Source organism: Diadema setosum, chromosome 19, assembly GCF_964275005.1.
Source record: "Diadema setosum chromosome 19, eeDiaSeto1, whole genome shotgun sequence".
Taxonomy (NCBI): domain Eukaryota; kingdom Metazoa; phylum Echinodermata; class Echinoidea; order Diadematoida; family Diadematidae; genus Diadema; species Diadema setosum.
Window position 1 is genome coordinate 32,248,988 of NC_092703.1, and position 14,267 is coordinate 32,263,254.

At 38.0% G+C, this 14,267-nt stretch overlaps 1 protein-coding gene across 1 annotated transcript in view; it reads left to right on the forward strand.

The window, feature by feature from the left end:
• The first annotated feature begins 2,608 nt into the window (after positions 1-2,608).
• Positions 2,609-14,267, forward strand: part of LOC140243077 (uncharacterized) — a 33,205-nt gene continuing 21,546 nt past the window's right edge. Inside the window, exons 1-7 of the mRNA XM_072322812.1 lie at positions 2,609-2,722; positions 3,734-3,895; positions 4,678-4,842; positions 6,949-7,161; positions 8,651-8,794; positions 12,682-12,781; positions 13,965-14,059. Coding sequence (XP_072178913.1) covers positions 2,693-2,722; positions 3,734-3,895; positions 4,678-4,842; positions 6,949-7,161; positions 8,651-8,794; positions 12,682-12,781; positions 13,965-14,059 — 909 coding nt within the window. The 5' untranslated portion in view covers positions 2,609-2,692. The remainder of the gene's footprint in view (positions 2,723-3,733; positions 3,896-4,677; positions 4,843-6,948; positions 7,162-8,650; positions 8,795-12,681; positions 12,782-13,964; positions 14,060-14,267) is intronic.

A 14,267-nucleotide genomic window follows, 5' to 3' on the forward strand; every position in this document is an offset into this window, starting at 1 on the left:
CATAATGATTTTTGGGCCTGAATTATTACTACATTGTAACGAAATTTTGTTAAAATATAACCGTGTTCGTGTATAACGGGAGTGTATACCTTTAACAACAATCGTCTTGCGCAATATCCACTAGGTTATCTAAATAGTTGAGTATGACTGTACCTTGCATTTTGCTAACTGTCGAAGATTGATTTTCATGTTATCTGTGTTAAAGATATGTGAAACATATTGTCAACTTATGAAGTGTCAACATAGGCAGGAATTGTCGTATTTGATATCATTCTATGTAAAACACACACACACACGCACACAGTTAAAACATAATTTCTATATTTTGCCGTCAGTGAGGTAAAACATCTTGTGAAATAACTTATTTGGTTTCATAAAGTATCCGACAGCCTTGATGTTGCGTGTGATAGGGAAAAGGCAAGCTAATGAACAAGATCATCAATGTAAAGACTAACCTTTACATAGGTCCACTGTTAGTTTAGTTGTCAGCTTGAAAAGTCAATACAGGATCAATAGTATGATTATGAACACGGGTACATGTTTGATGGATCAAAACTCCCATTTTACAAGGTTCTAGGGTTTTTCCTTTACTGTGAGTTATCTAGTTCTATATCCAATGTGACCTTAAGAGTTTAATAGTGACATTTAAATTGTTTCAAATTGTCTACATTGTACATTAAAATCGTAGTGGCGCCACCGGGTATTGATATACTAATATAAAGCTATTGATTATTATCATACTACCATTTTGATAAAGAGTGTTGTGTATAGTAATGCAAAGGGGCAATATAAAACCAACTGCTACTCGAGTATCTGGTTATGCTGGTCCAGCTCAGTATTTTGGTGAAAGTTGGTATAATTCCCAGCAGTTTCATGTTTTGTATTGACTGATGTTATTTTTCACTTCTCAATAAAATATAGCGTTGTTAGAAAATTACTTTTGAATTAAAGCCTAATACTGCTGTATGTTCTCTTTACTTTGATTCTGGAAACGTGAATAACCACACACACACACACACACACACACAAACACAAACACACACAGCAACAACAAACAAAATTTCATCTGGGTTGTAGACGTTTTTGCTATGTAGTCGTATTAACTTAAACAAACGCCAGCCAAGTCTTGAACATCAAAGCAAAAACCATAGATACGAAGACAGACGTGAAGACAAAAGAAAAAATAAGTCAGACATGAGATTCAGGTACTCCAGTAGATGAATTTAAAAACAAATATGTATACAATATATATATATATATATATATATATATATATATATATATATATATATATAATGTGTTATATGTTTATATTATTATTCTTGATGGGCATACCTGATAAGTAGTATATACACATGTATCTATATATATATATATATATACATATATAAGTATAATATATATATATATATATAATTTACTACGCGCATATGATGTATCAGCCATTTACGAACTAATAGGTTTGGTTGATCAGAAAACACTTCTGTTTCAAAATACACCTCAATTTTTAGGCTGAAAACAGATGAGATCTCCAAATGCATGTTGAAATTGAGCTTACGTATAAATAAAAAAAAAAAAGAAAGATAGCTATATAGTCCATGTGTGAATCTCAGAACTGACGTAAAGTAAGTCTGTCTATGTTATTCATTGATTCAATTCGGTTTTATCATTGACAGCACTTACTCATCGAAAAATCCGAAGACTAACAATGCTAGTTATTAACATAAAGATGAGATACAAAATAAACAAGAAAATCAAAGAGTGCGTTCATAACAGGATTGGGAAGTTGCAAAGCACATAAAACAAGATGTACATAGAGTTAAAAATCACATTAAAAACACATTAAGAATAATTGCACATAAATGATTAACAAAAATCCTATCGTTTTACCAAAGGAGATCTAAGGAAGAAAAACAGCGACGGAACCACTGGGGCAAAGAGAAAACAGAAGAGAGAGGGGGAAAAAGAGAGAAAACGGAAATAATTAAGATAGGGGGTCTCGATTAATTATATCTGGAAAGAACATAGACAAAATGAAATATAAAAACACATGAGAAAAAGTATAGAGAGGGGGGAGAGAGGGGGAGATATGAAAATATGAAATGAGATACATGATATCCTTTGTGAATTATTTTCACATTAGTTTTGTTATTCATTAAATTTATAAACGATTATCTCTGTCAAAGTGGAGAATAAAACAAGATAACAAAATTAAACGCCCTCTGGCGGCAATTATCATTATTATTGCTTTGTTTTCTTTTCTTTCTTTTTTTCATTTCCCCGACCCGATCCATTGCATTTGACTCGACGGTGGATGAATCATCAGCGCTTGTACTGCAGCCTAAACACGCAGCGAGTTTGCTGCTGCTGCTTGCATGCTCCGACAGGCCAGGGCAGGGTCACGGTTCTGCATGCAGCGGGTCTGGGTATAAAATCGCTGCTGCATGGATGCAGTGGAAGCACCGATCCTACTTCAGTGACTTCAAACACCTAGATCTAGTCGTAGCAGTACAACTGTAGTTGATCTACTCTCTACTCCTTTTCAACACGGTTTTGTTTGCTGCTGGCAGATTTCGTGAACCGAAAGAACGAAGACGTTTGTACGCAGCTGTTGGCTCCTGTTGAACACTCGAGTCTTGGTGTATAATTTACAACCTGACTTTGCACCAGTCCTTCATCTGCAAGCTTCACAATGCGGGCGAAAAAGGGGAGTTCGCAGTTGGTAAGCTTCGACCTTTGTCCGAGTATAAATTTACGATAAATTTACATCTAAAGTTACTCTTGCATGAAGTTTTAAGTGCTAGTGCAGTGCCAGTTAACTATACACAGCCCAGTCGCCGCTGTACAACACAGCGTCTGGTCGGGCTAGTGCCAGTGGTAGTGCAGGGGCGGATCCAGGAATGAAGACTAGGGGCCACATATATACTACTTATTACTAGACAATCTGATGATTAGACAATTTACCAGTACCCTGGTAGGCCTTTCTTGTATTCAAACATTTTAAATGAATAATAAATCTTCACTTTCTTTTGAATGAACATAAGATTCCGCTCCATTTCTAGTCCATGCATCATCGCTAACCTTTAGTGTGAGTTCATAGCTCAACCAGACGCCCTGTGCAAGTGACTTATAAATGTGACTTCTGTACAGCTAGCAACAGGACTTTGTAATTATAGTAAAAAGTGATAGTGAGTGAGCCAGGCAATAGATCCATATGTTCCACAGTTTCTACTCACCACTGATGATTAATACCCATACTGAAAATGCTAAAAGATATATATGGAAGTACAGCTCATAGACACCGTGATTCCAGTATCATTACCCTTACATCACGATCAATCAATAATATGTCTGATATGGTAGTCTTGCAATTGGCAATCCAGTGGTGACAATACATGGATATAACCATAACTTTAACTATATATAGGATGCCTAAACTGATCCTCTGATTTTGATCAAGCAAATTTCAGTACTAATTCTATATCTTTACCGAATGTGTATTTGAGATAATTTTTCTTTCTTTTTTTTTTTCTGGTTGAAATAGTCATGGTTATAATTTTCAATATCAAGAGCAGCAAAGTCATCAACCTGGTAATCAAGTAGGAAGCAATATTGCTGCACTCACTGGCACATGACTAGATGATCTGTATTAGGTCTATAGTATTGTCCCATGCACTTTTATGTTCTTCAATTTCTTAAAAATACTCTTTATTTGAAATATCCTGTGTTATAGACCCAGCGAAAATCTGGTAGAGTCAGCAAAGGAGCAGACAGTGGATCTCAAGGCAAAAGCCATGGAAGAAAGCAAACGGCATCAGCTACTGGCAGGCAGCGTAAGTCCAAGGAGACAAGGAATACTCAGTCGGCACAAACGAAAACAGCAAATGAAAGCAAGGTACGGTAACCAGAAGGCAAAAGTGTTTCACTGTTTGGTTGAAATTATTATTGAAATTCTCATACTTAATACAGATGTTATGTGCATGTGTTACAATTTGTAAAGTCTCTTTCCTTTTTCATTCCATACTGCTTTTATTTTTTTTTTCTGTTATTCTGCATTACCAGTAGAATCACATGTTTGCATTTGAACTTTTGCTATCTTGTGTATGTTATACTGTAAGAGTGTAAGTTTTCAAGATTAATTCTGTGTGTGTATGTGTGCTAGGCCAGTTTTGCCTGTTTACTCTTTTTCAAAGAAATTTAAATTGAATTATTGAAATTGATCAGGTTTATTACCATCCAAAGAACACACAGACGGGTGAAAAGTTCGAAGAATTATAACTCCCATTTACTAAACAAATTATACATAGATACATGAAGATACCTTATACAATGTACAACACAGATTAATCCACACAGGTTTGTATCCATCAAAAATATTTCAGCTTACACAAAATTTAAGTTACCAGGCCCTACTCATCAATAAAGAAGAACTAGTATTCCTTTACATATTTTAGTGTGGTACCTCTGAAGAATATTTTCATGTTCAGCATAGCACAAAATCCAAGTAAATGTTCACACTCTGAAAAATTCCATTAATTTACTACATTATCATTCATCTCTTCATAAAGTAACAATGTTTTTCTTTCTTTATTTCAAGCGCATTTTTGATGATTTTCCCTTACCGTTCGTCAGACAATGAGATTAAAATTGATTCGAAGCAAACTGTCATTCACACAGGGTAAAGGAAGAAAGGGAACTGGTGTGAGGGCAGCTACAGGGCGCAGCAGAAGTAAAGGCACAGGTCAGCAGGCTAAGACCGTTGCAGTGAAAGACTTGAAGCAAGCTTCGAGGAGGAGCAAACAGACCACCAGAGGCAGAAAGGAAGCAGCCCCAACCAAAGGGGTGAGTATATCCATACAGGGGTGGATAAAGCATCTTCAAGGAAAATGTTACTGGACCCGTACTGTAGTCACAGGGCTGCCAACGTCAGTGGCGTATCTAGGGGGGGGGGGGGGGGGCAAGGGGGGCACGTGCCCCGGGCGCCACTCCTCGGGGGCGCAAAAAACGAAAAAAAAAAAAAAAACGAAGAAGGAAAAAAAAAAGAAAAAAAACGAAGAAGAAGAAGAAAAAAAAAAAAAAGAAGAGAAAAGAACAAGAGCAAGAACAAGAACAAGAACAAGAAAAAAACTCGCCCGGAAAAGGGGGGGGGGGGCAGAAAACCAAATGAAACAAGATAAAAACAAAACATGATGATGACGCGGGCAAAATGACAATGTTTATTATCTGTGTTCACACAAGAATTCCATGTTCTGTAAGTAAGCTGAACTACAAAAATTTTCGGCTCGCTCGCTGCACTCGCTCGCCAAAACTTATATAAAAAAGAAGGTAAGAACAAAACGTGATGATGACGTGGGGAAAATGACAATGTCTATTGTGTTCACACATGTCATTTTATATTTAGCAGGCAAAATGTTTCACAGAGCAGCGGCTGTAATTACACAATTTTATACACAATTTTTCAGCTCGCTGCGCTCGCTCGCCACAATTTATCCAAAAAAAAAAAAAAGAGATACGAACAAAACGGGATGATAACGCGGAAATATACAAATTTCAGCTCAGTCCTCAGTTTGTTGGTATAAATCGTTATCGTCGTCACTATATCTTTATTAGAATTGTAAGATTTAATGAGCAAAAAATGACAAGAATTCCATGTTTTGTTAGCTGAAATACAAAATTTTTCGGCTCGCTCGCTGCGCTCGCTCGCCAAAAAAAAAAAAAAGAAAAAAGAAAAAAGAGAGAGAGATAAGAACAAAACGTGATGATTACGCGGAAATATACAAATTTCGGCTTACTCGAGCGTACTAATTCAGAGTATTTTTTCTAAGTCCTCAGTTTGTTGGTATAAATCGTTATCTATAAGGCCGTCACTATATCTTTATTAGAATTGAAAGATTTGATAAACAAAAAATGACAAGAATTCCATGTTTTGTAAGCTAAAATACAAAAATTTTCGGCTCGCTCGCTACGCTCGCTCGCCAAAATTTATCAACACTCATTACATTTAAATCAATCTCAAAAGACCCCTTTTAAGTGCTTTAAAAAGCATATCATGTGGACTTTGTAGTCCCTACCGGGATGGGGTTGGGGTTGAACACTTTTTCAGAAATTAGGGGCGCAATTTTCGCGCTTGCCCCGGGCGCCATTTTCCCTAGATACGCCACTGGCCAACGTTGAGTGAGAATTTGGAGGGAGATGCTGCGAGTGACCAAACCCAGCATGGGATGGTGATTGGGGGGTGGGGAGATGGTTTGGAAGGGGGGCATCTTCCCACCCCCCCCCCCCCCCCTTTCCAATGAAGGAAGCTTTAAAATTTTTACATGGTAAATGGTTCAGTCTGGTGCATACTTCCACACATGCATAGAGAGTGTGTCTGGAAATCTGGAAAGTTTGGGCTTGGGACTATTTATTAAGAGTCGGATTATCAGGGATTTTGGTGGACATTCCTTGTTTTACTCCTGTTTTGGGGGTTTGAACATGAGAGTTGACAGCCCTGTAGTCAGTTCCTTGCCTGGAAAAAAAAAAAACCCAAAACACAACAAAATATGGCCTGTGACAACATTTCTAATTTCTCATGTAAATTGTACTCACCTGTGCATCAAACATCTGTAGAGTCTACTAATTTCATTTTCAAGGGTCTGTGTGTCAAACTGTCAGACAGAAGGTTAAAACCATTTTAGTTTGTATTAAACCCTCTTGACTGGCAAAATGGATTTTCTAACTTTATGGCAAGCTACAGTTGTACATAGGACTTGGTTCAACCTTTATTTTTTTTTTTACCACACAAACTATTGTCAAAAATGCAGAATGAAATGAAGATATTTTGGTTTCAAGATTTTCCCAATGTCATACAAGTGGAGGATACTGCATGCCATCAATGTACCATCCAATTTGCAGGTGGTTCATGAAGTCATTAAATATTGCATAACATGGCCTCTTTTGTACACACAGGCAAGAAGTGTGAAAGTGGAGTTGGCCAAGCAGAAGAAAGCAGGACAAAGGAAGACGCAGAGGAAGCAACAGCAGAAAAAGGCAGCGACACAGAAAGGCCATGCAAAGGCAGAGAAGGAGAAGGAAGCACAAGAAGCCTTGGTGCGTCGAGGAATTGATCAGCTTCGAGCTCAGGAAGAGGAGAGCAAAGGCAACACATCATTTTCACCAAGTGTAAGTTTTGCAGGTTACTTCACACTCATTCATTTTCAAAATCAATGCATAAAACTTAAAGAAGTTATCCTATACTAAAATGCTGCTTGTCTTGTCAAGGCAAATATGAGACATTGATTCTTTTTGGTACTTTGTACTGTATACGCCGAATATTTGGCGAGGTTTTTATTTTTCGCGAATTTCACGAGTCAGGTGCTATTCGCGAAATTAAAAACACACGAAAATATTGACTCTGATCCCAGTGTGGATGTGACGTATACATACGTGTACATTTCTCCGTTCATTACAGGAATCCACGATCACGAATTAAACCACACGCAAAATCGTCAGTCCTGAATTCCCAATTTGCAAAAATTTAGACTCGCAAAATATATGGCGTTTACAATATTTCAGATTTGTTCACATTTTCAAATGCTGATGAGAAGTGTTTTATTAACATTTTATCTGGGCTAAAGGGTATTACAGGCTAAATCTTAGATCTGCCCAATGTATCCTACTCGGTATCCTCATGCCATGCATTTGGCCATGTTTTACCAGTGCAAATACACGCAGGATGCTGTATTGTGGAAAATATAGTTTATGAAGGGCTCCCTGCAAAGTAGAAATGCTGATGGCCACTGTGCTATAACAGTTGTCCTGCACAGGCCATCATCATTCATGGAGCCTTTGAGAAGGTACCACTTTTCTGGGCCACATCTGCATAAGGTACAAGAAGTACACCCCAGTAGTAAAGGGAAGGCTCCATCATGTCAAGAAGTTATTTGCCTGACTTGAGGACGAAACATGTCTGGAGCCCTCCAAGTAGATATCTGAGCAGTTATATTGTAAGAGTCTTGGTGGGTAGGATAATTACAGTGCACTCCTGTTGTAACGAATACGGTTATAACGAAATTCTGATTACAACGAAGTAAAAATTCAGGCCACAACCTTATCCACTCTGTATTTTTATTGTTTATTTGTTCGGTTATAACAAAATTTCGATATAACGAAAGAAAACTGATCGTCCCAAGGACTTTGTTATAATAAGAGTCCACTGTATAACTGATATGAGGTTATTTTGAAATTGCAGAGGAAGCTTGTGATGGCATGGGACAAACATTTGTACCCCTTGTGATGCACTGTTCCTGAAGATAAATATTTCCTCGTATCATCAAGGAGTCCTGCTATGCAGATACGTGATAAGAATCCCACTGGTTCATTGGACTCCCCGGAGATGTGTTTCAACTTCGAACAGCGCATGTCTTTATCACATAGTTGTTTTACAGCTGAAAGAAGGAGGGGGGAAGACATGTTGTGATTACTCATTTCATTCATTCCCTGATTTTTATCATCCTGTGAATCATTAGTAATTGATAATTCCTTGGATACAATCAGATCACATTCAGTAGTCAGTCTTGAAGCTGTTGTCCACTTTAAACGTCCCTTACTTTTTTTCCAGTAGACTCTGATGCCAGTTATTACTGATTCCGTCCACTGTTTTGCGGTGCAGGTGGTCACCAGAAATGTCCGCAAAAGGCTTATGGAGCCCATTAAATCTGCTAAGAACAATGCTGGAGCAGATGGTAAGGATGCAGGAAGTGCCAATGGTGACTCTCCTGTAAAGCTTCAGGATACAGCAGCAGCAGATCAAGAGGTGATGGATTCGTACGAGGAGCCAAGTGAGAGTGCAAGTGTCGGACCAAAATCCCGAAAGGTACCATGTTCAAAATTTAAAGGGATGGTATAGTATTGGTGGAGATGAGGATTGGGCTTTTAACTTTTTGCGAGATATGAAGAAACCCCTTGTGAAAGAGTACGAAGCTTACCATTCTAAGAGGAATTCAAAGTTTATTTGATGAAGATTGGTTTTAGAATAGCTGAGACATTCAAAAACACAGTAAAATAAAGCGATCTTAATAAAAGGTGGGTCCCACCTTTTATTAGGATTACTCTGTTTTAGGTTTCTCAGCCATCTCAAAACCAATTTTCATCAAATAGTCGTCCTCTTGGAATTATGTGCTCTTTCATATTCCATAAAAGGTTTCTCATTATCTCATCCAAAAATCTTAGAAACCTGAAGTTGTTGGCTGAGAAAGAGAAGGCCGTTAAGTTGTCTCGAACACTATGGGTTTAGTGGCAACTTAACACCCTTATCATGCTCAGCCAACGAAGTTAGGTTTTAACCAAAACTATACAATCCCTGTAAAGGACAGAGAGGACATATTTAGGTCTTATATCAATCCTTTGGTAGTTATTGAACAATTATCAATTACTGCATAGTGTGAAGGGGGTAAGAGTGATGTACGACTGCTCAGCTGTGTGAAATATGACCTGCAACAAGTTCTTTGACTGAAGGATAAATTACCTGTCACATATTGACCAGCTCAAGGCCATAAAAGTCTGTTTTAAGTACACTACTGTTAGCAACCTATCTCACACACACTCACAAAAAGAACCGTAGAAAACTAGTACCAGTAACTTGACTTTCTGGTAGAATGCTGAACGAAATGACAATGCTTAGATTGTAATATTTTTGTTTTTTTAGTTTTTGAGTTATGATGATCAAATTTGTATAATATTAAGTATCAGGTGTATATATATATGTATATATGAAGAGTTTGTTCGCAAAAACCGATAAGTCCATTTTTTAAGATTTTAAAGTACGGTCTCTGTCATAGAGTACAAAATAATACCTTTTAAATGATATATTGGTCACTACATATAAAGGTACATTTTTGAAGTTATGGTCAAAAGAAGCAACAATTTTCTTATTATTCTCTTTATTTTTCTTGAACTTTAATCGCAAATATCTCAGTTTGGCAAATATGGACTTACAGGTTTTTGCAATCAAACTCTTCATATATATATATATACAGTCAAAACTGTCTATAGCGGCCACCCAAGGGAGACGGAAAAAGTGGCCGTTATAGACGGGTTGCCGCTATAGACAGGTAATCCAACTTTGTGTGCCTTGCTTACATGTAGTGTACACGTATCATCGTCGTATCAATCCTTACATGTACATGTATGTGTGTACGTATGCACACAGGAGTGTGTGTCATAAAATTGTTGCACAGTAGTATGTGTACTGTCGTGAAGAAAGCTGAAAACTAGTGCATTATTATGACTGCATGAGGGATGAATGCAGCGGTGGCGATCACTGAACGTTGCCCGCACGGCTACAAAGCAAAAGAAAAAAAAAAAAAACACTCTGAATTATCGGCTCGGCTACGCCTTCATTTTTGGTTTTTGGCCGCTATAGACAGGTTCAAATATACCGCGGGAAACAAAATTTGTGGCCTCTGGCCGCGTTAGACATGTGGCCGCTATACACAGGGTCTTTAACGGGGCTTTTCTCTCGGAGGGATTTTTCAGTGGCCGCTATAGACAGGTGGTCGCTATAGACAGGTGGCCGCTAAGGCAGGTTTGACTGTATATATATATATATATATATATATATATATATATATATATATGAGTGAATGAAGTTGTGTCTATCAACCTTGGGTTGCACATGCTAATGCCCCAGTCACATAGACATCCCGGATCACCTCGGACCACCCGGATCAGATCCGGGGTGACAGGGGAGAGATCTGTGTTGACGCCTTGGACATCCTTGGACATCTGTGTAGATCCAGGGACATCCGGGAGGCCAACACGGCAACTTTTGGATGTCAAAAACATCTGGCGTCATCCGGGGATTGCCGTGTTGGCAGAGGAATCCGGGGTGGTCCGTGTGGCTGCCTTGTAGATGCCGTGTTTGTCCGTGTAGACCCCGCGCTCTTCCGGCCTTATCAGTGTAGCTGCCGTGTTGAGACCGTGTGTACAGTCTTACCAACGCTTGTCAACACTCCATTGAGGTCGAAACTATCCCGGATCTCCCCAGACCTCCCTGGATATCCCCGGATCTCCCCGGATCACTGTGTAGATCCTTGAGCATCCATGTTTATATGTGACTGGGGCATTAAGGTCAAGGTCAAGGTTAAATTGTGAAAATTTCATTATTTCAGCCATATTTATATATATCGTTAATTTCACACACATTTACACACCTGTGTACATGCACATCACACCCAACACAATGTTGTCTCATAATACAAATTAATATTTCCTTTAATGTTATATATTTTTGACAATGATATTGATATTGTATTGCTGTATATCTCTTGTATGTCTGTCATTAACCCTAAAAAGACTGGGGGGGGGGGGCCTAAAAGGCCCCCCCCCTCGACATTTCGCGCGATTACTCTGCAACACGCAATGCTCTCGCCGCGATGCTCTATGACTTTTTTCTTTCAAGTTTCCCGCACATTTTGACACCAAATTTGTGACACCCGGGTGTACGGTTCTGAAGTTACATAACTTTTTGCACATGCACGTGAGGCCGAAAATGGCTCAAAAATTTGATTTTGTGTGCAAAGTCAGTGCAAATTGAGTTTTTTCACATGGTTCATATAAATATGCTTATTTTTACTCTCAATGGCTAAAATTAATTTGTTTTAGGAGTATTATGCTTCAAAAAGTGTCTGCCACAAATTTTCTGAAAAAATCAACAAAAACAAAAGGTCGAAAAAACAAAGAAATACATAAGAAATTCATAAAACAATAAAATGAATAAGAAATTAATTTTGATACCGAATTTTTTTTCAAGTACATTTGCTAAGAATGCCACAAAGAATAATTAGACCAAAAATGAGCACTTTTGGAGCTTTATTTAATGATTTAGATCAAAGAGTCTGATTTCTCGCATATAAATTAGCATAATTAATCAAAATAAAATAAAAGAAGACTATTTTGGAAAATTTAAATATACGATCTTGTAGATTACATCGCACACTACCATTGTGCAAATTTCCGCGGCGATCGCGCGATCCACGGCCGAGATCTTAAGGGGGGGCCCTTTAGGCCCCCCCCCCCCCCCCAGTCTTTCGAGCTACCAAAATAGCCCAGTCTTTTTAGGGTTAAGATGTATAGTAAATGTTATATGTGTGCTTTGTAGCTTTGTATGTATGTATTCTATGTAAAAGTATGCATTCAACAAAACAAATTTCCAGAAATGGACAATAAAATTGAATTGAATTTAATTTAATTGAGTGAAGTTAGCTCATAAGTTTAATTTGTTCATTCTCTTGTGAGATTGGATAATTTTCTACGTGGTTTCTTGAAATTCAGGCCAGCAGTGAAACAAAGGTTGCTTTTGCTTACCTTCAAAGCTTAATCTTGCTAACATCCTTGGCATTGAGTTTTGTGAAATTACCCACAAACTCCCCCCCCCCCCCCAAAAAAAAAAAAAAAATGTATGAAACTCAAATACCAGTACTTGGTTTTAATAGTAGATTAATGTTGTGGTAAGAGGCAAGTGTTCTTGCCTTTGCAACTGTAGAATCCCTCTGTCGTGTGAGCTTATCATAAAGTTTGAAATGGATATGTCAGTTCCCTTAACCCCCCCCCCCCCTCCGAGGTTAGCATTTCCCAAAATATATTTGAAGGTAGATGTAAACTTGCTGCTTGCTTGTTTTTGTATGTGTTCATTTACTTTAGGCTTTGAATCTGTCTGCACTTCTCAAATATGGCATTGATCAAGACAACCTTAACGGGCAACTAGGGGCTTTTCAGAAGCTGCATAAACACATTGAGTCAGGTATGTACATAGGATACAGTGAAAGATGCAGTGAAATATGTGCTTTTTACCATGACAACCTGCTGAAGTCACATCAGTTATCTGATTATAGTCTTTCCAAATTTTTCAGACTTTCAGGTGTCCATGGTTGTAGAATTTGTCACATATTCGTTCCCAAAATCTATTTCAGAAACAATGAGAAAGCCAGCGATCAGAAAAATAGTTGATTGTACATTATTAAATGAAGGTCACAAGCACGGGTCTCGCCACATGCAAGACGGACAATAGGTCATTGACCTGTTCCTTCGTCATGGTAACAGCTATAAATTTTGAAAGTAGATTATGCATGGAGGATGTGAAGAGAATTGTAGAGAGAATTCCTGTCAGTGAGAATTCCTGTCAGTGTACAAGACTACACATTAAGACTCGTGTATGCAATTGAGGTTATACTGAAATTTGAAGGCAGGGTACTACATTTGCCAGATTGCCTAGGTCAAGTGTAACTCAAAGTCGGGCAAGTGTTTTGAAAAGATAAAAAAAAAAGAAATGCCTGATTGAATTGAGCAATCGAAAAGTTTGATAGCAACCTTCTTTTCACCCTCCCCCTCCCCTCAAACCCATGAAGTTAACCATTTGGAAGCCAAAAGATGATGACTGTTTAATGATGCAACACACTTTGTGTAATTTCATTTCAGCCATTTTCCAACATCTATGTGTAAGAAACCCCAATGCAATGCAATGCCAACACAAGATTAAGCCATCAGTTTGTTACCCTAATGTTTTTGAGTATTAAAGTATTTATCCTGTGAATCAGCATGTGCTGTTCTGTCAAATTATGTTTTGTCAAGCTCTTGACTTACAAATGACTTTCTATATAATGTTTTTATACTTTTGGACTTTCTCTTTTATTCATGCTCAGGCAAGTGTTTTGCAACAATATGAAAATCTTCTTGCCCAACTGGGCAAGTGGTAAGAAAAGAAGTTATTTAGCATCTTGGAAGGGCCTGCAAATGACCAACTTTATAATTTTTCTAAATTGCAATGATAATTTAAGGTGACTCTGTATAAAGGGCAGAGAAACATTTTTATGATGAATTCTCCGGAAGATTTGATACTTTAGATGAAATACTCAGTATATTCTTATATAAAGGGTTGTTCTTTTCTATCACATTGGTGCTTTTGTCTTGACCTCCCCCATCCCCAGGTCAACTGTCGGAGAGTAATATTGTAGAAATTTTCCGCAATGGCTTCGTAAGATGTGTCGGCAAGATCAATACCCTGTGGGATGATCCTGATGAGGTGAATATGACTTCATACACTCTCGGTTGATTTGAAGTTGTTGCTGGTGATGTTATAGATTGTTCATTGTATCCCCCAAACAGAGTTTGGAAGATACTATGAATTTGGCCTCGTTGCGCCAGGTCTGCCGCAGAGATTTTCTTGTGAGAGCGCTCTACTGGCTGCAGTTCTTCTTCAATCATCTACAAATTTGGCATGAAGGTGTATT